At 46.1% G+C, this 26,956-nt stretch overlaps 2 protein-coding genes across 4 annotated transcripts; both read left to right on the top strand.

The window, feature by feature from the left end:
- Window positions 1–1,173: 1,173 nt before the first annotated feature.
- LOC311201735 (heterogeneous nuclear ribonucleoprotein M-like) lies at window positions 1,174–12,434 on the top strand (the record flags this gene model as incomplete). The annotated part of the gene is made up of 4 exons (XM_084276162.1): window positions 1,174–1,330; window positions 5,634–5,803; window positions 12,161–12,213; window positions 12,417–12,434. The coding sequence occupies exons 1-4, from the start codon at window positions 1,191–1,193 to the stop codon at window positions 12,432–12,434; spliced, it is 381 nt and encodes a 126-aa protein (XP_084132288.1). The 5' UTR covers window positions 1,174–1,190.
- A 713-nt stretch (window positions 12,435–13,147) lies between these two features.
- LOC311201809 (heterogeneous nuclear ribonucleoprotein M-like) lies at window positions 13,148–26,795 on the top strand. 3 transcript variants are annotated; one of them, XM_084276266.1, is made up of 14 exons: window positions 13,154–13,241; window positions 15,630–15,824; window positions 16,210–16,363; window positions 17,351–17,400; window positions 17,699–17,759; window positions 19,708–19,809; window positions 20,414–20,458; window positions 20,851–20,925; window positions 21,530–21,628; window positions 22,028–22,075; window positions 24,673–24,726; window positions 25,372–25,454; window positions 25,737–25,788; window positions 26,344–26,795. In XM_084276266.1, the coding sequence occupies exons 1-14, from the start codon at window positions 13,164–13,166 to the stop codon at window positions 26,505–26,507; spliced, it is 1,260 nt and encodes a 419-aa protein (XP_084132392.1). In that variant the 5' UTR covers window positions 13,154–13,163; the 3' UTR covers window positions 26,508–26,795. The 3 variants fall into 3 exon arrangements, with proteins under 3 accessions (XP_084132393.1, XP_084132392.1, XP_084132391.1); XM_084276267.1 differs by having other exon boundaries at window positions 13,148–13,241; window positions 24,673–25,454; XM_084276265.1 differs by lacking the exon at window positions 19,708–19,809 and having other exon boundaries at window positions 24,673–25,454.
- Window positions 26,796–26,956: the final 161 nt, after the last annotated feature.

Raw genomic sequence — 26,956 nt, 5'->3', positions numbered from 1 at the left:
GGCAATGCCAGCAGCTGGAGCTGTGGTTGCCTGGTCTCTCCTATAGCATTTCTGCTGCCTTGGTGTGTCATCAGCTGGGCCAGCCAGGGAGCTGGCGGGCAGCGTGGCTCTGCAGCACGTAAATGGGTTACACAAGCCTTCTGCAGCCGGCCTGCTGCTTGTGGGTGCTGTCCTGGTGGGAAATCAATGCCTGGCTTGATTTCCTTGGTGAGGATTATGGGTCCTGCCTGACCTGGCTCTGGGGGCACAGCACAAAGCCGGGTTTGTGCCTTTTGTTTGGCAGAGGGGGGAGCTGGAGCAGCACGGTGCTGCACTCTGCTGGGCCTGCTCCCCATGGCAGCTGCCCCGAGCTGAGGCCGAGCAGGGCTGTGCTGGCCGAGCTCTGTGCAGGGGTGTGTGAACCCGCCTCAGCTCTTGTGCCCGTGGGGTGAAGGTGGCTGCCATGGGCCTGCGGGATGGCCCTCAGCCTCCTGCTGCCTGGAGGTGAGCCCTGAGCTGCCACCTCGCTTGCTGACTCTGCTGTCTCCACAGCCTTTTGTGGGATCAGTATCCCGCTGCTGGTTGGACTCTGCAGGGTGGGGGCAGGAGCCCCCGTGCCCCCAGCACCGCCCCCGCCCTGCCTGCTCTGTGCCCCGGGGCGGGAGCCTTGTTTCTGCGGGGGCGGCCAGGCCGCGCCACAGCCCTTCTGTCGGGCGTTCTCGGGCGAGTCAGTTTGTGCTGCCCGCCCTCCCCCTGCAGCTGTGTCGGCGCTTTTGCTGTTGGGGTGGGCTGGGGGTCAGCGAGGGCTCGGCTGCTGCCCTGGTCTCCCGCGCCCCTCCCTGCCCGTGTCTCTCGCTGAGAGCAGCGCTGGGCGTCCGTGTGGGGTGAGCACAGGGGGCTGTGCGGCCAGAGCTCTTCGCTCCCGTCCGCGTCCCGGCAGCAACGTGCTGCTTCGTCATCACGGTGACTTTTCCCTGGGAGGGGTCAGCAGCCCGGGCGCGGCCCCTCAGGCCCCGGGAACGGCCCCTCAGGCCCCGGGCGCGGCCCCTCAGGCCCCGGGCGCGGCCGCAGCGTTCGCGCGGGAAGAGGGAGGCTGCAGTACGCATGCGCAGCGCCGCTCAGCGCCTTCCCCGGCCGCCCCCCGTCCCGGCGTGCCCCGCGCGCGGCGGGCGGGGCGGGCTCTGCTCACACAAAGGCGCAGCGCTGGGAAAATGGCGGCCACGGCGGCGGTAGCGGCGGCGACGGAAAACGCCGGCGGCAAAATGGAGGAGCCGGCAGCGGCTGCGGTGACGGCAGCGGCTCCACCGCCACCCAACGGGGCGGGCGGCGCTGGGGACGCGCCCCCCAAGAGGTAGGGTGGCCTCCGCGGGGCCGCGCTACCGCCTGGGCCTGTGGCGCCGCACGCGGCCTCCCTGCGCCGCGGGCCTGGCCCGAACCGGGCCGCGCGGGGGGGAGGGCCGGGCAGCCGCCGCCGCGCCGGGCCTGGGAGCAGGGCCGCTCCCGGGGGTAGGGCCGCCGCTGGCTTCCAGGAGCGGCCTGCGAGGCCTTGCCGCCGCGGCGCGGAGGCTGGCGGGCGCGGGGCCGCCCGGGGACGGCGCGTCCGGGGTTCCCGCCACGCGAGGCGGGAGCGGGGCAGGCACCGGGCCCTCGTCCTGCCGCCTTGTGCCCGCCTGCGGCGGCCAGGGCGGTCTTTGCGCATCTCGCTTGGGAGGTGTTTCCGCTGGGCCTCAGCGGTCAGGCCTCCCCCGGAGCTGCGGGGACTGCCGGGAGGGACGCGGCGTTCCGGGTTAACGACTCTCCGCTCGGTCTTGGTGGGAGGTCGCAGCAGTGACGCTCTTCTGGGGCAGCCGCCTCACACTTGCTGCCGTTCCCGCAGCAAAGCCTGCTTCTCTGATTGACTTTTGGGTGGGCTGGGAACGCGAGGGGCCTTGGGAGCTAGAGAGGGCTCGAAGGTGGTGCCTGGCGCTGGGTGAGGGTCGTGGGTCTGAGGGCGGCAGAATGTTACAGGAGCTTTAACAGATCTGCGGGGATTGCAGCTCCTGCTCTGTAAATAGAGGCATCGCGAGCAGGAAAGGGTTGAGCTGCTTGTCGCTTCCTTATGTTAATGCTGATCTTCATTTTGGGAAACTATACTCAGTGAAGCTTTTAAAACCCTAAATCTGTAGAATTAAGAACTTTTTTTCCCAGTAATTTTTGGGCCTGTGGTGTTAAGTGCTGGAAAGATAAGAATCAGCACTTTGAACCTGATGTTCTGTGAGTAATGTTTGGGACTTGAGGCCAGCTCTGTTTGTCCACAGCTGCTGAGGTGTGTTGCATAGCTGTGCACTGCTGGCTGCTGTGCCCAGGCATGTTGCATATCTGCATTCTGACCCAGAGCTGATGGATGTGAACGAGAGGGTCTGGCTGGATGGTTTGTAGTGGATTTGAGGTAACACGGGTATGGTGAGGAGATGGCAGTGTGCCTCAACTAAAAAACCCCACAAAACCAACAAAAGCCCAACGTTCTCAGCTGCCTCTGCTGCCTGAGCCTGTGGGTTGTGTTTTCACATCACCATGAAGGCAGTCAGCTTCCGACTGTCACTTTATTTGGGGAAAAATGTCCATATCTATTTGTTTTTCCAACATAAAATAATTAAACTGTGCTTATGACAACTGAAAAAGTCTCAGCTTAAGCATCTCCCTGTCATCTTTGTGCCTGGGAGCAGGGGTTGTCCTGATCCCAGAGCACGGGCATCCCCGTGCTGCCACGGCGTGTGGTACAGCGATGCACAGCGTGTTAGCCGTGGCTGGAGGAAGGGGCTTCTCATCATCATCTCTCACGTTGAGCACTTGGGATGTGAAGGATGTTCATGTCTTAAGCTTTTCACATCAGAGCTCACTCTCGGTGACTGTAGCAGAGCCTGCAGCTCTAGTAGTGTATGATCAGTAACTTGTCTGAACTCAATTTAATCCTGGAAGTGGAAGTAAAGATGTCTGCTTTGTTCTGATTTTGTTTTTCCTGGCCCCTGATACATTTGGAGTCTCTCCAGAGAGCTTCTCTGTGCTTCTGGACGCAGTTCTGTGCGTAACATCTCGCTCCCTGTGGCAGAGCTGACACAGTGATAATGTCAATCAGTCATCGTGTGGTGGCATTTTCAGTGTCTTGGGGGATCTGGCTATACCAGATTTTGAGTCTTAGTGACTTCTGGTGCACTTGTTGGGTCTAGGTGGCACGTTTAAGAAGTCTTCCAGAGCCATGTGCATATTCGTTAATTTATTTGGAGGAAATAAGAGCTTCCCTTTCACTTCCTCCTTCACCCGGCCCGAACAGGATTCTTTAGATTCTTTACTTCCCTTAGTCTTGATGAAGCATTTAAATTCTGTAACTCAAGGGGGGGGGGAATCAGAGTAGATATCTTCTGAAAGAAACTATTGAGGTTCACTGTTTTCTGTAGATTTGTGTTAGCCTTGGTGCAAAAGGATCACATTTACTTGGACCAGTTCCTTACTGGTGTGGGCAAAGCTGCTGTGGGAATCTTACCTGGCCTCCCCTTTCAACTTAAGGATCCCCACAGACAGTCCTGGTGTGTTTTGGAGGTAATGTGGGGCTGTGCTCTCCCCTTCCTGCTCCCGTAAAAGAAGCCTGAAACTCTGACCTGTTTTCATTTTTGGTAAGCAGGTCTTGGGAGCGATCTCTGTGAACCTGTGCCTGCTTGTTCTTGTCCTTTGGAGTGTGAAACCTGTGGAGGTTTCTCAGTATCTGAGATCCTGCAAAAGGGATAAAAAACCCAAGAAACCAACAAGGCAGTGCCCGCTTTGTAGCTAAACTTGTTTCCTTGATGTTTATTTTGACCTGTCTGGATTTTCTTAAACTCAATAGGATAAGAAATACATATATATTAATGCTTGTCTTTAACAGTGGGATCTGTGGCTTGTCTGAGTTCCTTATGGGTCTATCAAAGTTTAAAGTGTTAAGCTGTCTTAGGAGCTTTAAATATGAGATTGTAGAAAAGCCTGTCTCCTTCATTCCACGTGGCTTTGAAGCACATTATACACAGCAGTTCAACCTGGGGGGAATGCATATAGTTCCAGTTTGAGGAGTGACTGCCAAAGAAATGGGATGCAGCATTTAGCACAAGCACTAAATTTTGTGTTGTTTCTTCAGCCAAACAGAAGTTACAGTGTTGGAAGGATTGTCCTCTGTTTTGAGTCTGTTTGGGGGTTTTTAATTCCTTCATTGCTCAAGAAGGTTTAAAAAAGTTCAGTGAGGGAAAGTTAAAAAAAAAAAATCACTTTTTGGTGAAATAAATGTACATAACTGAAGATGGAGCTCTTTTCTGGCATGTTACTTGCATGTAGAACCAGTGTCTCTCTTGGCATGAAGTGCTATGTGATGACCATGCTTAGAGCCGAGACCTGTTTGCAGTTATGACTTCATAAAATACAATATTTGTGTTTCCTGTGACATTCTTGTGGCTAAAAAATGGTTGACAGTTATGTAATAAAATGGGGAAACTGCTCAAACCTGAATCCTGACTGACATCTGCACAGTTGTTTCGCTGGGCCTCGTGTTTTTCCTCCCCACCTCGGGCTGTTGTATCTGGTCAGGGATTGGAATGGTTCTCAAGGCACAGGGTGGTGATGCAGGAGGAGTGCTCGCGTCAGAGCCGGCGTTCCTGGCTTGGCCTGGAATTGCTCTGTGGGCCTTGTGTACATACAGATGCTTCAGAAACATCACCACCTCTTTTCTTTTTGACTAATCTGTTCTCATGGAGTGTTTCTAATGATGGATTTCTGCATCTTCTCAACCAGCACAAAGTGAACCAGGAGGTTTAATTGGATTAGTCAAGGAAATTGTGCCAGGCAGAGGCTGCAGTATCTCCTGTTTTCCTTGTTTCTTTTTTAGATACTGTTGCTCAGTGGCATTTGTGTCCTGTTAAGACCTAATCATTAGGTTTCAGAAGTAGTCTTCATGTCTAATTTTTATGTTTTGACCTGTTAGATGTAACATTCAGCAATAGTTAAAAGAACTATTCCATACACTTGTTGAAATGCACAGGAGCTTTCACAGAATGGTCTGGGTTGGAAGGGACCCCAAGGATCATAGGGTTCCAACCCCCCCTGCCACAGGCTTTGAGTTTGTATCGTCAGAAAACTATTAATTGGAGGAGAAAAAAGGGTCATTAGTTCAGTCATTAACATGAGTGATTACAGAATTATTTTGTTAAAATTCTTCTAGTGTAAGGCTACAGATATGGTGGGTCAATATATTGATTTGACTGTTGAAGCAGCATAGTGTGCTAAATAGAAAATCAGTAGGGTGGGTGTCTGGTCTGGAGCATCTCCAGGAGATGGAGTGAGGCTTGGTCGGCTTTAGAGGTTCAGCTTATGAAATGATAAGCTTTGGTTTCATTGGATAAATGTGGGAGAAAATAGCTGGTCTTTGTGATGTAAGTTGTCTGTGATTAGGAAACCTTTGTCATGACACACTATGTAGCGCTGGTACCCTGGGTGCCAGCTTCAGTGGAAAGGCTTAAAAATAACATGACTGGATGAAACTTTGTAAGTTTTGATTTAGCTTTAAGAATGTTACAAGTTCTGTTTCCAGGTGGTGGTATGTCCTTGCTCAAATGCCAGAGTAGTTAATGTGTGTGATTATCTTTCTTTGCTTGCAGTGAAGGTGAACGACCAAGCCAAAATGAAAAAAGAAAAGAGAAAAGTGTCAAAAGAGGAGGAAATCGCTTTGAGCCATATGCTAATCCTGCTAAAAGATACCGAGCTTTTATTACAAATATTCCCTTTGATGTGAAGTGGCAGTCTCTGAAAGACCTGGTCAAAGAGAAAGGTAATGTACAACTCAGGTGGCCAAGTGATGTCTGTCATCTTACTCGTGGCTGACTTTGTTTGTAAACGTAAAGAGTTGTAGTTCTGGGTGGACTTAGTGACATGAGTTCTGTAAAAAGTCTGCTTGAAGCCTTTTTGGGTGTTGCACTTCATCTGCTCCCTGGCAGCCTTCCAGACCTATAGTTCCTTTATAGGCATGTTGGCTTCTAGTAACAGCGCTTCATCAGAGTTCTGAGGGCATTTTTCTTGGGGGCGAAAGAGACGCTTCTACCAGATTTCTAGCCTTGACATGCAACAAAGCTTTCTGAAGCATTTTAATGTCTTCTGAGTAACAAAGGGTAGTTATTTACTGCTGACCTGGTGTGTGTAAATATAGCTGTGTCCCCAAACTTTGTAGTGATTTGTGCTCAGGTGAAGCTCCAGACTGCTGTTTGAGAGCAGTAAAATGTATTTAAGGGTGACCTGCAAAAAAGAAAACTCAGGTTTGTGCTTAGGCATGTGCTGCAACACAGGGCTGTGGAAATCATGTCTGTGGTGTTTCCTCCTTCCCCACTTCTAATTAACTCATGTGAATGGGAGCTGCCTTGGTTTGTTGACTGTAGCATCTTCATCTCTTGAAGAAGATGAAGAGATTGAGCCGACTACCCTGAGGTGGTGACAACTCTAAATGTAGTGTTATTTCTTTAAGCCGATGCCCGTCTTACTGGTTCTCAAGTCACCTTGGAAATGCAACAGAGTGGCAAGAAAATACTTGGCTTGTCCATCATTAAAATGTCTCAGAATGTGTTAAGGGTAACAAATAACAGCCGTTCTTGTGGGTCACTTCTCAAATACAGAGCATCAGTCATAAACGTCTGGCAGAGTAGTGAGCAGTGTTCACTTGCGTTTGAGCTAGGTAGGGAAGGGCAGCTAATGTGTTCACAGGGTGTGGCCTAACGAATGGGAGAGCAATTTCCAAAGGGCTTTAAACGTTTGTCTCTGGAGGCAAAATGGAACTGAGGCTGTGTAAGGAACCTCAGGACTACAAGGCCTGGGAAATTTCCATAATTGGAGGCTGTAAAACGGTGATGGCTTGAGATTTAGCAGTGGTTTTCTGTAATGGGAAGGATTATAGTCTTTAAGACTGCTTGAACTGGCCCTAATTATGAACGGTCCCTTGCCTTACAATATGCTCTCTGTGCTACACGAGATACATTGGTTAATAGGTGTATCTGTATGTGTAGATGTCTTAATTTTAAGTACTATGTTGAATTCCGTTCCAAGTGTCTTGTGGTTTCTCTCCAGTTCACGTGGATGAAAAAGTCCAGTGTGAGATTGTTTCCTGCCTTGCTGTTCAGCTACTCATTCCAGCAGATACTCCTAGGGGAACGTTGAAACCTCTTCGTTCTGTCTGCAGGGCTTGTTATGCTAAACACTGAGAAGCATTGTTCGTGGTTTTTGGGACTGCTTGTTCAAATACAGCAGTTTAGATTTGCTGTGCAGTTGCGATTCGTTCTAATTAGTCACTGACTTCACCCAAATTGGTGCTCTCGTGCTGTGCTTGAACTTGCTCAATCGGTATTTCTTGATACAAGGAATAGTAGTTCCAAGAACCAGGAATGTGACCGTGGGAAAACCTCAATGTTAGAATTCTTGGTGTGTAAGTGTAAGAATCCAGGCCCGACTGACTGCTCAAGGTTTTGGGAGCACGTGAAACAGATGTGTACACAAAGGGTCCCCCATAGGTGTTTCATGGCTGCTCCATCGTTTGGCAGTCGTGAAGCTGTTAGCAGCACTGGCATGGCAGGTTGCTGAAGGTAGGAGGAGTTCACCTCACTCGGCTGGTTTGCGTCAGTAAGTATGGTTTAGGAGCCGTGAGCTTTGAGATGTGCTCATATCTCTGCAACCTGGCTTTCTCAGTCTTCTAAAGGTGACATTCCTCGAGTAATGCCTTGGTTCAGTCATTTCAGTGTATTTGTTGGTGAAACTTAATTACAGGTATGCAGTATGACATACTTAATAATGAAATTAAAAAATGTTCTTGTTTGGAACTCCCTTGTATTGGCTGACAAACATAAGGTTCTACTAAACTGATGGAATCAGCATTGACTGACAATTGGTGAATGGCTTCAGGAGGAGAAGGAGGTGGCAGTTCTTCAGCATCTTAAGTGGAGTCTAAATGTAAATGCAACTGGATGGTAAATAGCTGTCTTAATCTGTCCCCCAGCAAACGTCTGTTTTAGGGAGAGAAGTGGTAATGTTTCATGGCAGCTGGCACGAGTGAGGTGATACTGTATGATACGTGTTTGAGTTTGAGATATTTATTGGTTCCTTTAACTAATGCAGATTTTGTAATTTAAAGCTTCCTGACCGGAGTAGCAGGATACAAGGAGAAAGATCAGCTGAGGCAATAATTCCATTCTGCTCTGTTGCAAAACCAGAAGCAGTTGCAGTCAAGGCCATGCTCACGTCACATACCAAGACTCCAGGACAGCCTGTTTGTGTTAGTGTGGCTGTACCCACCTTTCCGTAAGGTGGAGCTGTAGTATGGAGCAGGAACGCTCGCCTCTTGCTGTCAAACCCTGGATGTGTGAATAGCCGTGAGGAAAAGAAGCAACAGAGCTTTCCCAGCTTTCTGTGAAGAGCAGCAGCTACTGAACTCTGTGCTGCCTTCTTTCTTGCTCTATCTCCAGAATTTTTTTTGAACCTTTGTGGCTTCCTAAAGATGTAACTCACACCCTCTTGCTATTGTACTCCATCCCACATGTCACCCAAGCACTTCAGTTACTTCCACAGCTGAAGGCAGCTGGTACTGGAAAGTCCCCTGGATTTCAGTGCTTGAGATTGTCACCTGTGCTCGCAGACTGAAGTTTTGGGTGGGCAAAGAGAAAAGGATGAATAAGCATCCTAGGTGCTGTTCCACATCTGACTCGTTTCCCCCTTGCTTTCAGTAGCTGTGCTAGTGTGTTGCTCTATTTTCACTGACCTTAACCATCTTTTCAAGGAGGCACTGTCCTTCCGCAGTGGATACAAACTTTTCCACTTTATCTTTCCTGGACTGTTAGCCCAAAATTACCTATTGTGTTGGGGTTTTTTTTCTCTGTGTGTGGTGTTTGTTTATTTTTTTCCCCTGGGTTCTCTTCATGCAAAAGTGGGACTTCCTTTCCCTTGCTGCAAAAGAATAGCTTGTGAACTTCTATGCCTCTACCTTGGAGAGAATGTTATTCTCCTCCCCTTTTTAATCAAAGCTTTGTATGTATCTAAAGTGTATTTACCTTCTCTCTCCCCAGCCCCCAGCCTGTATCTGTTTTTAGGGGTTGCCTGTCATGAGCACTGAGCTGTAAACAAAGGAGGAGCTGTGACCAATTCTGTTGCATTAAGGTATTAGGCTTTTGATAACAGAGTCCTCCTGAATCAGTGACATTGCTTGTAGCTTCAGAAGATGATGTGCCACCAGTATGGTTTTGATAATGTCTTGGTAATGCCTTTCTTCCTTCTGTAGTATTTACTTTTGACCCTGTAGGCCAAAGAAATCACTGTGATGTAAAGCATTTACCTTCTCTGCTTCTCTTGCTGAGACTTGCCTTTCTGCACCTTTGGCGTCTTTCAGAGCTGTTTGATTTGTCACTATTAAAATCACATTGCCCAACTTTAGAACCTTCAGAGTTGACATCTACGTCTGAACTTATCATAGTCACTTCTAGATATGTCTCTAGGGCTGGGTGAATCCATCTGAGCCATGCCTCAAGTCACCGTGAAGATGTAGGTGTCTGGGCTTCCTGAACAGAGAATATCTGGATTCTGACAGACCAACCTGGCTTCAATATCTTAATTTTCCATACAGACAAACTCTGGGAAGTGAATGATATGGAGGGGTGGGGGAACCATGGCTGTAATAAGTAACACCAGAGATTCCTTTGGATTGTATTTCTAATTATTGCTTTGGTCTGGTAATGAACTCGAGTTCATTAAGTAACAGCCTCTTGTGCTTGAGTGGAATTTCTTCACTTACAAATATGTTTCCTGAGAGAAACCAACTGTTCTCTAGCAGAAAGACAATCTGCCTGGATCGCTGCATTTCTTTTGCCCTCTGGGGCAGGTTTAGGACGTGGCTCTCTGCTGGTGGTGCTTTTCCATGGTGCAATCGCCTGTGCACTATTGTAGGCTACTCTTTGCTGCTGTTTTGCTTTATCCCCCATGTTCTAATATACTGTGGTTTGGGATCTAGAAAAAAGCTGAATAAAATGTTTGACCCAGCATTGCTTGTTAAATAAAAAAAGTCTCCTTTGCCAGCCTCAAACAGTAGGCTCCTGGAAGAAGTGTCATGGGGGATCATTTTACATGTTTTTGAGGTGTAAAAATGCATTTTTCTTGCAGTTGTTCTGTACTGTGGACTTGGTGTCTTGGATGCTGAAGTTGTTGGGCTATTTGTGTCATTCCCTTTCTCCTGCTTTTTTTAAAAATAAATTTGGCTGTTGAGGAAGTTCATTCAGATGGCCTTTGAGAGAAAACAGCTCCTTCAAGATGTATATTTAGTTTTTAATATAGGTGTCTATAAGGCTGCAATGTGAAGCACTGAGCAAAATTGGCACGTAGTAGATTTTCCAAGTGATGGGGGATGCTTGCTGTGATTAGACTCCTGCACATCTCATGGGTCAGAGATTCGCTAAAAGAGTAAAGTTAAATTGTATCTACTCTGTTCAAGGTTGGCAAGCCTCTTTGGAAGTGTTTGTGTGGCTCCCAAGTAAGAATTGTAGCTGAACTGGATTAGTGGTTGGGAGAGGACAGCCCTTAATCCGGGGGCTCAGTAGTGTTGTTAGGAGCAGAGTCACAGACTGCTGGCCTCTGTGACGTGGAGTGGTTTTGTATTGCAGATAATTTGGGAATTTGTCGTCTTCCTACATAAATTGTTGAGTCACATTTGCATTCTTGATTGAAGTTAGGTTGGATTCTGGCTGCTGCTGTTGAGATGGATGGCTTCAGAATGGCTTGGTAACGCTTGATGTTTGGACTCAGTGCAAGCAAGGAGTAGTCCTGGGGGGCTGTTTAAGTGCAGTTCCTTTCACTCCCCAGACCTCGGAAACAAATCCATGTGTGCTACATGCTCTCAGGCTGTTAAGTTTATAGGATGGAATTAATTATGTTAGGCTTTATTACAAGAAGTATTGTTTAGACAGTGAAGCTATGGACAGAATTGAACACTGATCAACCCTGTCCCTTTCAAAGGGACTTGCTTGTGGTCTCAAACACTGCCCTAAAGAATAGATCAGAATGTGTTTATTTGCCTGTTCCTTGTCTGGAATGCTGATAATTTAGTAAATTATTTTTTTTTAAATAAGAAATAGAGATTGAAATAAAATTAAGCATTCCTTGTTCTTCCAGCTTTGAGAGACCTTTCAGGATATTCATTTTGTATAATGAGGCTGGGTGCCCTATAAACGACCAGTCCTGTGGGAGGTCTGGCTGAGCACCTCATCCTCTCTCTGTCCCTTGCTAAGACAGAGAGTCCTGAATGTGAGAGAACTCCAATTCCTCCCTCAGAGTACGGTATTGATACTCTGCCTGGGTTCTGTTTCCCATGAAGATTGCTTTCCACTTCTCAGATAATGCAACTTGAAGTCCTCCTGTCTTAAACTTAAAAAGGAGGACTTCTAAAATAAGAAAGGGAAAAGTCCAAAATATTTTCTTCAGTTACTCTTCTGTATGCCAGTCACTTCAAAGGCAGCAGCCGTTTTGGTAGTTGTATTCTGGAGGTACCTGATGGTTACGTGGTCATACAAAGGCAATCCTAATCTTGTGAGGAAAGGTGCAGATCTAGTTTTCCAGTGCATTTTGCCTACTGCTGAAGACGTTTTTGTCTTGAGAGCAGACTTTTTGAAGCTAAAAATTGACTTTATTGTGGCATAAAACCAAGGTAAAATAGTGCTGAAAGAAATAGTAGGCAGTCTGATCTCTTGGTTCAGTCCGACTCCCTGTTCGGAAGCTTGTCTTTCAATCCAGAGAACAGTAAATAACTATCAAGCTCTGGAATACAGAGGCAAGATTATGTACTGTGTAAAGCAAAGGAAGCTTGTTCTTGCAGACTTTCCCATGGATTTGGATTGCCTCAGGTAATGAGTAGGTACTACAGCTCAAGGAAACAGTTATTGTGGAAATCGCTGGCTTTTGAAGTGGAGGAAAATCAAGAACATATTTAACTCTTTTAAGACTTTACTGCATACCTGTAATTGTCCAGTTTTGTGGTCTAGAGAATATGGAGTGTTTCTGGGCTTTCTTATAAGGCAGAGGCTCCATACACGGTTGTTGATTGTTCTAAATTCCCATTGTTTTCTTGGCTTTTCTCCCTTGGTATATGTGTCGTCTGGAATCTGATTTGTAGTTGGTGAGGTAACATACGTGGAGCTCTTAATGGACGCTGAAGGAAAGTCAAGGGTAAGTGTTTGAGAGATTTCTTCTGTGGATTTTCATGACAAATGTAACTGTATGGTGGCGTGGAACGAAACGAGGCCAGGAACGTAGGGAGCGTGTATGCTTAGTGGCTCTAACATAGGGTTGCTTAAAGCCTCTTTTGGGGTGGGGAGGAGGTGGGGTTGGGCCTTGTAAACAGTGTTAGGTTGGTCTTCCACTGTGTTCAGTTGGCGTTGGCTGTTTGAATCACCCACGGACCCTAGCAGTATGCATAGTGGTATGGAAGATTAATGTAATCCTTGTGTTTTGGAAAATGTCAGTGGTTTGCTGAATTTGTAAGGCCAGTGTGCGAAAGCAGGTTCTGTAAACTATGCTTCCTGTGCCAGTAAACAGCATTCAATCCCTAAATGTAAACGTATAGTGCATCCATAGGTACCCAAGTCCTTTAGGCCAGCGACAGTATCATACAGGGAGAAAAACAGTAGGAGCACACTTAACTGCACTGAAGGATGTTGATCTGGGATGAGAGACTGTCAAGGATTTTGCTGTATGACAGAAAAGAGCAGGTCACATGAAGTGTGTGGTATTTGTCGTGGAGAATCGGGACTTAGCTTTGTTTGTTACAACTTCAGAAACTACAGTCAAACCCTGTTAATGCATAAGAAATTATATCTTATGGAATTCAAGTATTGAAGGCTTTATTGGGTAAGATTACATTGATTTTTTTTTTCCACTATTAGGGCTAACTAATGTGATTTTACTTTTTTTTTAATCAAGTTTGTGTGTGTTGTGCTATTACTTACTTTATTTCTTCTTTCTTCTCTCCTCTCCTGCCCGTTACTGGCCTGTGAAATCATCTCCTCAGGGATGCGCGTAAGTTCACTTATGAATGCATAGCAAGAAATGAGGAAACTCTCTTAAAATAAGCAATGTTCTTAGATGTCTTGTATCCCCACAGTGTTGTTGAATTCAAGATGGAAGAAAGCATGAAAAAGGCTGCAGAGGTTTTGAACAAGCATAGTCTTGGTGGAAGACCATTGAAAGTGAAAGAAGTAAGATGTGCATCTGTTCTTTCAGTATGTTGAATTTGAAGGTGAAGGGGTAGTTCTTAGTCAAGGTATATGGCTGACTCATTTGCAGATAATAATTGACAAAAGGCAGGACTCTTCAAATAGGATTTAAAAAAGGACTCGCAACCTTTTTTTACCATCAGCAAGTACTGCTGAAATGGAGTTTGAATGGGATTATTGAGCCTAAACTGGATTTAAAGAGTAGGCGCTGACAGTAGCTACGCAGAACTTAGCCAGACTCTTGCTTGGTCTGTAACTGCAGGTACACTTTCTTGTTCAGCGATTCGAAGAAGAAACCTTGTTCATTTTTGACTGCCTTCCCTTTTAATTCTGCATCCTAACGAGGGTATTCTGCAAACAATTCCATAGAACAAGCTGGTTTCTGAAATACTTCAGTGATCTATTTCCATTTTGATGGCTTTGCTCTTGTCAACCATTATGACATGCTCAACTGTGCCACGAGTTGATTCTTAACCACTGTCAAGTTTAAAGTTTCATTCCAGGAATTTGGAACCTGGAGCTGCATTGCAGGTTCATCAGTTAAACAAAAATAACAAGGGACTCACTTCAGTCTCAGCACTGAATCTTGAGCTATGTTCTTGGCTGAGCAGGCTTCGTGTTCTGTTGTGCCCTGGCTGCTTAGTGATGGGGGATGAAAGACGTCTGCTAGAGAATGTGTGTGGAAGGTCTGCCCTTAGCTTCTTGCTGTATAGTCTGAGGAGCCCTTGGGAGGAAGGATGGGGACAGCGAGTGGCAGCACTTCTCAGATCTGGCAGACTTTATAAGTAGAGTAACAAATTCTGGGGGCAGCAGCCTGCCCTTAGGTGTGAGCCATCTTCTGATGCTGTTGGCCTCTTGCTGCCCTTTAAAGGATGGAAGAGGTGAAATACAAGGTTAGAAAACCATTGTTTCACTTGGAAGTCATTGGGCACTGACTTCTCTAAGGAGACCTTGAAGAGACAGCTATTTAAAGCAGGCCACATCGGGGGCAGTCTTCCTGTTAATGATACACTATTAGGACTGGCAGTCAGGTTGTCCTCTGGTATTGGTCCTTGAGAAGAGGTGGCTGTAATTTGCCCAACTCCTTATGAAACTGTCTCATACTTGAATATTTTGGCTTGTGTGACACAGAACAGAAATGAGACTTGAAATTGGTGAAGAAGCATTTTAGCAGCATTAGGGACTTGAGCAACACTTACCCAGCCAAGTGCCCCAGTCTGACTTGTGTGGAATGAATTAAGTTACTGTGGGTGGCCACTGCCACCGGTTTCACCAGCTGTTTGGTGTGTACCTCTCTGTTGCCTGTCTCACTGCTGAGGGGTGTGAAGGCCTTCAAGTGACATAACAGAAATCTAAGCAGACTAGATAAAGCCTTTTCCTGATCAGAAGGCTTTAGTTTGTATGGCAGCTGCTCTTGGCTTTTTGTGGGATCCCATCTGGTTTCCAGCAACACTTATGTTAACAGTGAAATAGGAAATTTAAATTGAGATGTGACTTGTATTCACTTTAATGCGTTCTCCACCTCAGACTGCTGTGGTTTTCTGTAGCTGAAATACTATGTGAAAATCATGTGAAAGCTATCCTTTCTCCTGTTTCAAAACATGCTATTGTTTAGTCTTAAAATTCAGATCAAGATTTAAATTAACTCAAAGAACTTTTACTTTTTAAGCATCTGTATTTCTGACTAATTAATTCTATTTGATTTTCTACTTCAGCAGTCCGGTGCATTTTGCTCACTGAATAATACAGTGTGACCTTTCCAACCTCAGTAACATAAGTTCACCTTGTATTGTGAAGGTGCTTACCTTGACTTTCAACATTAAATGAAGTGATAATTAATCTTATTTCCTTCCTTGAATTCTTCATCCGATTCTTCATGTTCTTTAGCATGCCCTAAAATCATGGGAGTGTGTAGTAATAGGGGGATACATTAAAAGGTGGGGGTTTTGGGGTTTGAAAACAGGTGGGGGAGGTGTGGAAGGGGGGGAAGCATTGCCCAAACCAATCTCCTTGGTGTTTTTACACACTGTATCTCATCTTGCAAAGAAGTCCAGATGCAAGATAGATGAACTGTTGAGTTGTTTTAAAGAGTTAGTTGGCATTTGTCTTCCAAAACCCCTCCAATGCCATTCTGGGTTTATCAGTCTTTGGAACAGATCTGTGGGTTTATTGTTGGTGTTAAATTCTTTCAGAATGGGGGGAAATTCATGAGTAGGAATAACTTGGAGGGTGCTGGCACATTGATGAGTGAAGGAGTGAAGGAGTTAGCTGGAGCAGGTAGCCCAGCATTAAGGGAACCCCTTCTTTTGACTCATGCTATGTATTTAGTGGAATGGGAGGTAACAGAGTGTGTTGTTTCTGTTTTTGCAGGATCCTGATGGTGAGCATGCCAGGAGAGCGATGCAGAAGGTCATGGCAGCTGGTGGGATGGGTATTGGTCCCGGCCCAGGCGGCCACGGCATGATCAATATCCCGCCCAGTATACTCAACAATCCCAACATACCCAACGAGATCATTCATGCCTTGCAGGCAGGAAGACTTGGGAGCACTGTCTTTGTTGCAAATGTAAGTGCTGTCTAATTTGTGAACAGAACATCTGGGTCTTCACTGAGTTAAATCTAATGAAATTGAAGAATTGCCTTAATTTCAGCTCTTTTCCAGTAAAAAGTAGTCACTTATTGTGCAACTTGACTTGTTGATTCTCTGTGCTAGTGAAGTTGTATATTAAGATGTATCCTATATGTTACAGTGCCTCTTAATTTGTATTTTTGAACACAGCCAGGGATGTTGCATTAAGCTCTGTAGCATTCTTTATGCTCTTTAAATTCAATCTTGTCTCTGTGAACACGCTCTCTTTAAGATCACTGATGGGGGAAAGGAGACACAGGAACACTGAAAGTGTGTGGTGATGAAAGTCTTTCTCACGATTCCAATGTCACTTGTCTTCCAGTTGGATTACAAGGTTGGTTGGAAGAAACTGAAAGAAGTATTCAGCATGGCTGGTGTTGTGGTTCGGGCAGACATCCTGGAAGATAAAGATGGCAAAAGTCGTGGGATCGGCACTGTCACTTTTGAACAAGCTATAGAGGCTGTTCAGGCTATATGTATCCTTGAAGAGAACCTTGGCAAAGAGTAGGCAAGTAGCTGAATAAGCAGAGCAGGAGGAAAATGGAGATGAGGATGTTTCCTTCCAGTGGTTGGAAGGAAGACTGGAAAAAGGCCAAAAGGTCCATCTTGAAAGAATTGTTGCTGTTTGCTCAGAATCAGTAACATCATCCCATGTGGATAGATGTGTCAAATAGTGAATTTTCTTTATCTAGGTTGTAGCTAGGGTTAAAATGTAGATTCTGAGAAAATATTTGTCTTAAATTCCTGTGATGGTGGGAAAGGAGAAACACAACAAATCCATTGGCAGTGTAAGATGGCTGGGCCTAGTGTGTTCCCCCGTTTCCTGTATCCATACAGTGTGCAAATGATGGCTTGCTGCATAGTAAGCTACTAAAACCCCCAACCAACAACAAAGTACAAGTAGTGCTGTGTGCAAGACATGTGGCCCTGGTATGGAAAGGAGGAAAATATTTCCCTCTTTCCCTTCCTAAAGTTTCTGTGTGAATGTTAATTCCATTCTCCATGTGCATCTGATAATTTAAGCTTTGTAGAACAAGATTTACGTAAATATCAGGGGATTCACTAGCATGGCATGCTTCAAAATTTGGCTCTTGGTTGATGAGGAAGTTTTGATAACTTTTGCTTGTTTTAAATGGCTGAAGCTACTATTAAACATTTGAACATCTAGACTGGCTTGGAGTCACGGTGTGAGTTCATTAATGAACTAAATCTTAGCCAGAAGAGTATTTTTAACTCAATGTTTTCATTATAACTTGGATATTCACAGAATGGCTTTTTATTTGGGTTTCAAAGCTTTCAGTTTTGGAGAAAGAAGGATTTTTGATAATCTGTGAAACAGCTTAAGCAGCAACCTGCTGGTGGGGGTTTCTGACTGGGTTTCTGCACTCTGCAGTGCAAAGCACTCCCAGCTCTAAGACTCTGTGGTTCTTGTGCTTGACCAACGATCCTTAATGGAACAACAGCCATGTTCAACGGGCAGCTGCTGTTTGATAGACCGATGCACGTAAAGATGGTAAGTGCACTCAGAGTCTCCCTGGTTCCTGCCCTGAGAATGGTGCTGCTGATTTTGGGTGATGTGGGGCTTCACAGTTGGGTAGAAATAAGGGGTGAGACACGTCACTGGCCTCGTTCCTTGTGATACCAACTCGCACAACCGGCTGTGGTTAACTCGGTTTGCTTTGCTAAAAGGCAACCATAAATACAGCACAAATTGCTTTAGCTTTGCATTTCTGTGTATAATTAAAGGAGAAAAAGGCCAGAAATAACTTCTCACTCGTCTCACAAACTTTAATGTGTTGAATTCTGTCTAGGATGAACGAGCCTTTCCCAAAGGAGACTTCTTTCCTCCAGAGCGACCGCAGCAACTTCCTCGTAAGTGTCTCCTGCATGACAGAACATCTTATGTTTTTCATGTTGCTGTTCAGCAACTGGGGCCTGATCCCAGCCCCAGTAAGAGTCTGCTTCGGTCTTTGGAAAACTGGGATCCACATGGCCTGAATAAATATCGAAGTGGGAAATAGTAAAGAGGAGCTGCTCAGTCTCTTACTTCTTTCAGCTCATAGCTAGAAGCTTGTTTTAAAACAGTATCCCATTCACGTTCTCAAGGCTTCCAAAGATCTTGTTTGCAATTTAAAGACCCCAATGCCTTGTAAAAGTACTGTTAATAGTGGGATTTAATGGAAACCCAATTAATCAGTTATACAGGCTGATGTGTGCCTCCTTTAATTCTGGGTATCTGATGTTTTTCCTTCAGTTGGAAGGACTAAACTGAGCACCTGAGAATCTTCAAGGTCTTCAGGTCTCTAAAGGGGATCTTAATGTATATCTATCTCTGAAAGGTGGCTATAAAGAAGAGGGAGTCAGGCTCCTTTCAGTGATGCCCAGTGACAGAGAAGGAGGCACTAAGCATTAACTAAAACACTGGAGACTCCAGATGAATGTCAGGAAACATTACTGTGGGGGTGATGGAGTTCTGGAACAGCAGGTTGGCTGGAGAGGCTGTGGAGTCTCCACACTTGGAGACAGTCAAAAGCTGTATGGATACTGTCCTGGGAACCCAGCTCTAGGTGACCCTGCTTGCATCAGCAGGGTTGGGACACATGACCTCTGCAAGTCCCTTCCAACCTCAACTCTGCTGTGATAAGATACTGAAAGCATTGAACTGGGTTGGAAGGGAAGAACTAGAGGTGGGAGAAAACAGGCTTAATTTGTTTAAATACAGCAAAAATGCAAAGTGTGGCTGTTTAATATAATTCTGCTCCTTCAGCCAGTTGCTGTTTTGTTGGGCATGGCAACCAACTCTGTTTGCTGTTATATTGCACGATTTAGCAATCATCAATCAATCAATCCCTCCCTTAGTTCAGCTTTCTGTCTGTCTGTCCAAGCCTTATTCAGCAGCTGGTGTTTATTGCTGCCTTGGTTTTTCTGATAATGGTACATGTCTCTTGAAAGGAGAAAGTCATTGGGTTCCTATTTAATTGTATTTGTATAAAACTTGGTAACTACCTCTGGAAGCCTGTTTCTTGGCCTTTCTTGGGGCGGGGAAGGGGTATCTTGTGTTGTTTTAAAACAAGATTCAACACTTCCTGTGTTTATTATCCTGAGCTGTAAATGAGGAAGTCCTCATAGGAAAAAAATGCTGTTAAGCTGTTGTTTGATGCAAGTGCAAGCAGAGAACTCTTTTCTTCCTGATTAAGGAAGATATGGGGGGGCTTTTTCTTCTTTCTTGGACTGGGGAATACTTAATTCATTTGGGTACAGGGAGATTCAAAATTATGCCTGGGAATGATACACTTTTGTTTGCTCAGAGAAGAGGCTGGCTGTGTGCTCTGAATTCTATAGGTGGCTATCATAATGATAGGTTTAACTTCGTGGTGAAATTCTTACCTCCAAGGGAAGAACCTTGGCAAAGGTGGAATTAAGCCACTTGTCAATAAGGGTAATATTGTGCAAAGGTCAGAAGATCTTTATCCTAAATTGCCCACTCTATTCTCCTTAGACTGAGGAGTTGCACAAAACGAGCAGTGTTCTAGCCAGTTATTTTTCAGGAGTCAGCTTAAAACCACCCAAACAAGCACGTTTTCTCAGTAGTAAGATGGAAAAATGGATCATGAGAAAAATATTTGAGAGAGTTTTTAGTATATTTCAAGACACATCTACTCTGGATTTACTCTACACATTCATGCTTTAAGTACATGCCCCAAAGTGGGAACACAGCAAGCTTTTTGGAGAATGGAAGTCAATTAACTTAAAAATAAAACTTGCTGTTTTGTCAAACTATGGAAAGAAGGCTTTTTTGATATCTGAATATTTTCTTCAGATGGTCTTGGTGGTATTGGCATGGGATTAGGACCTGGAGGTCAACCTATTGATGCAAATCATTTAAACAAAGGCATGGGAATGGGCAACATGGGACCTGGAGGTAAGAAGATTACTCCTATGCTTTTGTTTCATGAGAGCTTTAAGCTATGTAGAGGGTAGACAGCTTTGTTTTACCTACACCAAAAAAAAACCCAGTTGAAGTGTATTAGGAGTGTTAAAACCAAATGAGTTTTTGTTGAGCTAAGTAATGAGCTTGGTAATGGAAACTTGAATTTAACCAACTGCTCCATATTTTTTTCACTGTGGTCAAGGCACAGCTCTCATTTTCTGACTCTTGAGCATGAGCAGCAGACACTGCAAATATACATTCAACTTTTAAAACCATCTGTCACCTTTTAACACTTATTAGTGGGCTTGCAAATCTTTGTTTAGGATATGTTTAAATAGCACAAGTTTTTAAAGAGCCACCTAAAAAGTAGCACACATTCAGCTTTCAATTTATAAATGCCTGTGGGGTTTTTTCCCCCCCTTTGCTGCTTTATTTTCTGAGAAGGAATGTTGCAATCTACTCAGAGTTATCACATGTAAGCTCTTCAGTCCAAACAGTGGACATGCTGTATGGTCTCTTCATTCTGCAGCCAGTCTGATGGCTGAAATTGTGTAGAATTACATCTGCTATATAAAGCTTTCTCTTTTATTTTGAGGAATGGGAATGGAAGGCATGGGCTTTGGAATGAATAAAATGGGAGGTAAGCTGTGTTTTTTGACATGTATGTAGCTTGGGCTTTCTGAAAGTCATGTAAATTTAGCTGTGTATGTCTAGCAGTCAGCTGTGTTCTTTGAAATTCTCACCAATTTAGTAGTATCTTGTTCCTTTTTGAGTACTAATAGAGCTGCTGTAGGGGTATGGGGAAGGGTTGATACCTCAGATAAAAGAGGACTGATGTTCTTGTTGTGTGTCTTGTTAAAACTGCCTTTGCTTCAGGAGATACAGCTTGGCCAAACGTTGTTTTGTGAGTCTGTGACACAGAGTTCTCCTGGTGCCTGTGGAAATGTTGTGTGAAAGCAGCTTGTGTGAGGGAAGCCTAGCATGAAGTTGAAACTCTTTGCTAAAGAGCCCCTGAAACATGTTTTCTTTTAGGAATGGAAGGTCCTTTTGGTGGCATGGAAAACATTGGTCGCTTCCCAGCTGGGATGAACATGGGCAGAATGAGTGGTAGGCATCAGTTTTCCTGTGTATATCCAACTCCTGACTGGTGTTCTCTGCAAGTGTGATCTGGGGGGGACTTTCTAGACTGTTGGTTCTTCTCAGTTTTTAATGGGAAAAACTTGGAGCTGACGTGGTGTCCACAAAGTACCATTGGCCTCTGAGCTGCAGAAAAGAAGTGGTTTGTTGAGGTCACCATGAAGGACTAGTACAGAATGACATACACTCTGCTCTGTGCTCACCAGAAAGTCTTCTCCAGAGCAGAGTGGCTGCCTCAAACATGCTCATATTGAGACAAGTCCTGCTTCTTGTTGGGCTTTTTTGGTCTCAAAGACATGATAAAATGATGAAGAGAATGTAATAAAATACTTCTCTTGCTCTTAATCTTTAAAAGTTGTGTCTGTATTAAAATGTGCTCTCAGGAGTTGCTTAGAGACCCTGAAGAATATATAGTCAAACTTCATCTTGGGACGTGGTTGAGTCACTAACCCTGGGTGTGTTTAAAAAAGGGTAGATGAGGTGCTCAGGGATGTGGTGTAGCAAAGGGCAGGAACAGTTGGACTTGATGATCTTAAAGGTCTTCTCCAACCTTGTGATTCTGTGACCTTTACAGAGATGGATCGGGCCATGGGGGGAGGATTTGAGAGAGAATTTGGAAGAAATGAGATGGGAATGTCTCGTAGTTTTGGAGACAGCTTGGAGAGAGGAATAGGTAAGTACACCCAGTACTCTTGTACCTGCTTTTTGTACCTGAACTGTCTGTAAAAAATTGTGTGTCTTTCGTTATTACAAATATTTTACATATACTTGCTATAGGAGCTTGGTTTTGATCAGACTCCTAAGAGCTGTATGGAAGGCAGACAGATACACTACTAGTGGTCTGCTGGGCTGTGTAATGGGGTTCCAGGTGCATCAGGAAACTTTTGAGAGCCTTAAGGTGCTACTGAAGCTTGAAATACTGGAGCAGGATGAGTGCTGTTCATAAATGTGGTTGCTGCAGTTTTCTTTGAGTATAGGCTCATCTTAGGGTTGCATGTCTTGTTTCTCTTCGTTAAACATACGTAGATAATTTAAGTACACACTTTATTCAAGTCTGTTTCCCTTCAAACAGGAATAAAACTTAACATGCGGCGCTGCAGTGCTAAACTTGATTTGATAGGTAAGCTAAGACCTCTGGTACAACAGCAAAATGGCCTAAACTCTGGAGGAGTGATCCTCTTACTGCAGGAACTCAGAGACTCTGTAACAGTTGGGAATTTTATAAAGCAGAGATAAAAATAGGGTTTCTCTGGCACACGCAACCTGGTCGGGCCCCGAGGGGAGCTGCTCTGGAGCTGGGCTGACCTGCAGTGAGGGGGGTTTCATGCAGCTCTCAGGAGTCTCAGATGCTCTCTGGGTGTTGGCAGAGCAAAGGCAGCCCCTCCACTCCTGCACAAGGCAGCCAGAGCGTGCAGTGTCAGCTGTGGCCTGGCGGTTTGCGTGGCATTTGGCATGGGAGGGTGAAGCACACAACCCAGCGACCGGCCACTGAGAGGTCAAGGGCACCTATCCTACCTGACCATCAGGCAGAATGGTGGGGAGAGCAAAGGCTGGGGTTGGGGGTCTGCACCATCTGTGCTGGTGGTGGCTGATGCCTCTCCCAGATGGAGCTGCTGAAGGGAAAGGCTGCAGTGCAGACCTTGGGCTGTGGGAAGTGCCCAGACCTTTCTCCCAGGGCAGGGACCAGCCTGCGAAAGGTGTGCCCGGGTGGAGCATCTCCTCCTTCAGTGGTGGCCGAGCTGCAGGAGGTGGTGAGGGGGCTGCGTGACGGTGGGGAGGCTGAAAAGGAGTTGGATAGCTAGTTCTAAGGGCAGGCTGCAGTGGACCCACAGCCAGACACCCAGAAACTCCCCTGATGGCACACTGAGAAGGGAGGGAGGCCAGTAGTGCAGGATGTTAAGCTTGGGATGGCAAGGACTGGCAGGAGGAAGAGACATTCCCCCCACCCCAGAGCCTGAGGTGCCTTTACAGAACTGCTTCACCGCTCTGCACGCTGATGAGGACAGACCTGCCACCTCAGGAAGGATGCTGGAGCCCAGTACAGCCGCCCGGTCTGCTCCCCAGAGAACAACCGGTGCAGCCACGGGAAGGTGACGGGTCACGGTAGCAGGTGACTCTTCTGAGACCCAGAGGCACCGTGTGCTCACCTGACATGCTGCCTAGAGAGGTGGGCTGCTTTCTGGGGGATCAAGGATGTCACCCAGAAACTGCCAAGCCTCCTACAGTCCACTGACTGTTCCCTGCTGCTGCTGTTTGACGTGGGCACTGGTGGTACAGCTGGGAGTAGACTGAGGAGCATCAGGAAGGATGACAGAGCCCTGGGAGCGGCAGGAAGGGACTCTGGAGGGTGGGTAGTTTTCTCATCAGTCCCCCTAGTCTAAGGGAAGGGGTTTGGAAGGGCCAGTTGAGTCTGGTGAGTTGGCAAATGGTTACAGGACCACAAACCTGGAGTTCAGGAGAGCAGACTTGGGCCTCTTGAAGGGGCCTGCTTGGTTGACACCATGGGACAAAGCCCTGGAAGGAAGAGATCCCCAATTAAGCTGCTAGTGTTCAAGGGTCACCTCCTCCAAGTGATGAATCCCAGTGGAGGAGAAGTCAGTCAAAAGGTCTGCATGGATGAGCAAGGAGCTCCCAAACCAACTCAAACACCAGAAGGAAGCCTAGAGAGGCTGGAAGTGGGGGCAAGCAGCCTGGGAGGGATACAGAGAAACTGTCCGAGCAGCCAGGGACCAGGTTAGGAAAGCTAAAGCCCTTAGAGAATTCAGTCTGGCCAAGGATGTCAGGGGCAACAAGGAAAGCTTCTGTAGGCATGTCAGCAGTGAAGGGAGGACTTGGGAAAATGTGGGATTTGATGGATGGGCACACTCAGGGGGCTTGGTGTCCAGGGATGAGTAGCATCAGGGTTCAAGGCCAGGCTGGATGGGCCTGTGGGCACCCTAGGCTAGTGGTATCCCTGCCCGTGGCAGAGGACAGGATGGGCTTTAAGGTCCCTTCTAACCCAAGCCCATCTGGGATTTGGTGATTGTTGTATTTCAGCATGAGGAGGCTTTGTGACTGTACAACAGTCAGTCTGCTCTGATTCTCCTGTGGAATTCGCTCGCTTTTTCTCAGAGTCCCAGCAGTAAGAGGGCTCTTGGGTTTGGGAGAGCTTTTCTTGTGGGGGAAAAAAAAAAAAAAGCAATCTTTGAGTTGCTTGGCAAGGATGAGGTGACTTCACTCCTCTTCCAAGCAATAGATACTGGAACTGTGATTCCAGTCACTAAATTAACCCTCTTGCTGTGTAAACACCAGTGTACTGCTCAGGACAGCTAGCAGCTAGGATTGCATTTCAAGTACTACTTTCACCACCAGACTGCTTAGGTTTGCTCATGCCATCAAAATTTCCTCCTCTGGTTTGGAAGGCTGTGGGGACAGAAGTTAAGCTCCTTAACAAAGGGATAAACTTTCCTCTACCCCAGCTACTGAATGTGGTCTGATGAGATGACCATGCTACTAAACCATGCGTAGTAGTCATGATGGTCTGTGCAATCAACAACAGGACTTGGTTTACCCTCTGAAATAAAACCTTGCTTCATGTTCTGCAGCAAACAGAGCATGCAGCTTGCTCTTCTCACTGATAAAGCTTAAAGCATTTCAGTAGCATGAGCACACGTTAGGGTTTTGTTTTCTTCTCCTCCTCCCTGTATGATGACTGATAACCTGTGTGTTGTGTTCTAGGTGGTGGAAATGCCAGCATTCCTGGGATTGAGAGGATGGCACCTGGCATTGATCGTATGGGCTCAGGAATAGAAAGAATACCTTCTGGGATGGGACATGGGATGGAGAGAGTAGGGTCAGAAATAGACAGGATGGGAATTGTTCTGGATCGTATGGGCTCCAACGTGGAGCGAATGGGTTCCGGAATTGACCGTATGGCCCCTCTGGGTATAGATCACATTGCTCCAAACATTGAGAGGATGGGCCCAGCCATTGAGAGGATGGGCTCTGGCATAGACAGGATGGGCTCTGGCATAGGCTTTGGTATCGAGAGGATGGGTGCTGCCATGGACCGCGTCGGCACCTCGATGGACAGAATGGGCTCGGGTGTGGAACGTATGGGGTCTGGCATGGATCGAATGGGCATCGGCATGGAGCGCATGGTGCCTGCTGGCATGGGAGCTGGAATGGGCCAGGTGATAGAGAGAATGCCAGCTGGGTTGGACCGCATAGGTGCCACTCCCATGGAAAGAATAGGGATAGATCGTATGGGTGCTGCTAGCATGGAGAGGATGGGCTTGGAGCGCATTGGAGCCACTAACATGGAGAGAATGGGGCCTGCTATGGGACAGGGCATGGGAGCAGGCATAGATCGAATGGGACTTGCAATGGGAAGCAATTTTGAAAGAACAATGGACATGGAACGTGGAAACTTTGCAGGCAATTTTGCAGGCTCCCTTGGAGGAACTGGAGGACCTGCAGCTGGGGTGGCCAGAAAAGCCTGTCAGATATTTGTGAGAAATGTGAGTAGCCTTCTTCCTGCCTTCACAGCTCTGATGGTTGGGACTGACACCTTGATCTCATCTCTGCTCAGTTGGCTTCACTCAGGATGTCCGAGGGGGGAGGTTAGGTAGGCTTTGGGGACTTGGGGCTGTTTCCTCCTTACCAGGAGAACTCCTCTCAGCGTCCCTAAGCGAAGATGCTGAACAATGGCTGTCCCAGGGTGCACCAAGTGTTTTGGGGAGTTGGTAGTGCCTGCAAGGTGTTCAGCAGCTCCTCAGTAACTATCTGTTCTTCCTTCACAGCTGCCTTTTGATTTTACATGGAAAATGCTGAAAGATAAATTTAATGAATGTGGTAAGTTATCTTCTTCCTGATAACCCTGAGAATTGAAAAGGAAACAGTAACTCCTGGCTCTGTATGCCCCTGACACGTGTGTCTTAACTAACCCCTCACTCATGCTTGCTGAAACACCAGACAGTAACACATGTTGGTGTTGGGAGGATGTTTATTGTCCTTCCCTGCTGCACCAGCACTGAGAAGAAAGAAATGCCCAGCCCCTTGATAGCTTGCTTCTGGGAGCATTTCTTCTTGTCTTCTCCAGCTCAGGGGCCGTGTTTGTCCTCTGGTGCCGCTTGTCCGATGTGAAGGGTACATGGACCAGCTGGACAGGGCTTGTTAGCTTGTGCTGCTGCCTGAGTGAGAGCTGAAAGAACTAGAAAGAATTAATTTTAAACTGAAAATACTAATTTTAAACCAAAAATGCTTATTTAAAGCAGTGACTTGGTAAAGTTGTCCTGCAGCTTGAAGCTTCAGAGCAGCGCTACACCTCCTGCAGGCAAAGGGTGATTTACCAGGGACGAGCCTCCGTGCCAGATTAAACAAGACCCCTTCTTTTCCCTTCTCTTTAAGGCCACGTGCTCTATGCTGATATCAAGATGGAGAATGGGAAGTCTAAAGGCTGTGGTGTGGTTAGATTTGAGTCCCCAGAAGTAGCTGAGCGAGCCTGCCGTATGATGAATGGGATACAGCTCCGTGGGAGGGAGATCGATGTGCGGATCGATAGAAATGCTTAAGTAGTAGTTGCCTTTTTAACACTGATACCAGATTTTTTGGAACTTGTATTTTTTCTTGTTAACTGTTTTAATTTGACTGGATGTAAAGGTGTTTAAAAAAAAACCAAACAAACCCAATTCAGTTGCTTTCTGGAGTAATTTTAATTACTTTTTTAACAAATGGATTTCCATTTTACCCTTTTTTGCATTGAAACTGCAACGTGCACAATCTTTTTTTGTAGTTGTGGCATCTTGTTGACATTTCCAGATGTAAACAGTACGACTTTGATAATAAATGCAAGTTAAAGATTTCAGGCACAGCATCTGTTCCTGGCCAGCACATCCTTAATGCTTGCAACCCCCCCCCACCTCTCTGTAAACTAGAACCTTGTACTCTTGTTGAAGTGTCAAGAATGTTCCTCTGCTAGTTGAAACCGGTTTCTAACATGATGCATTGGTGTGTGGATGTC

The sequence above is a fragment of the Gallinula chloropus genome, assembly GCF_964237585.1.
Source record: "Gallinula chloropus genome assembly, chromosome: 28".
Classification (NCBI taxonomy): Eukaryota; Metazoa; Chordata; class Aves; order Gruiformes; family Rallidae; genus Gallinula; species Gallinula chloropus.
This window is presented reverse-complemented; position numbering and strand designations above follow the sequence as displayed.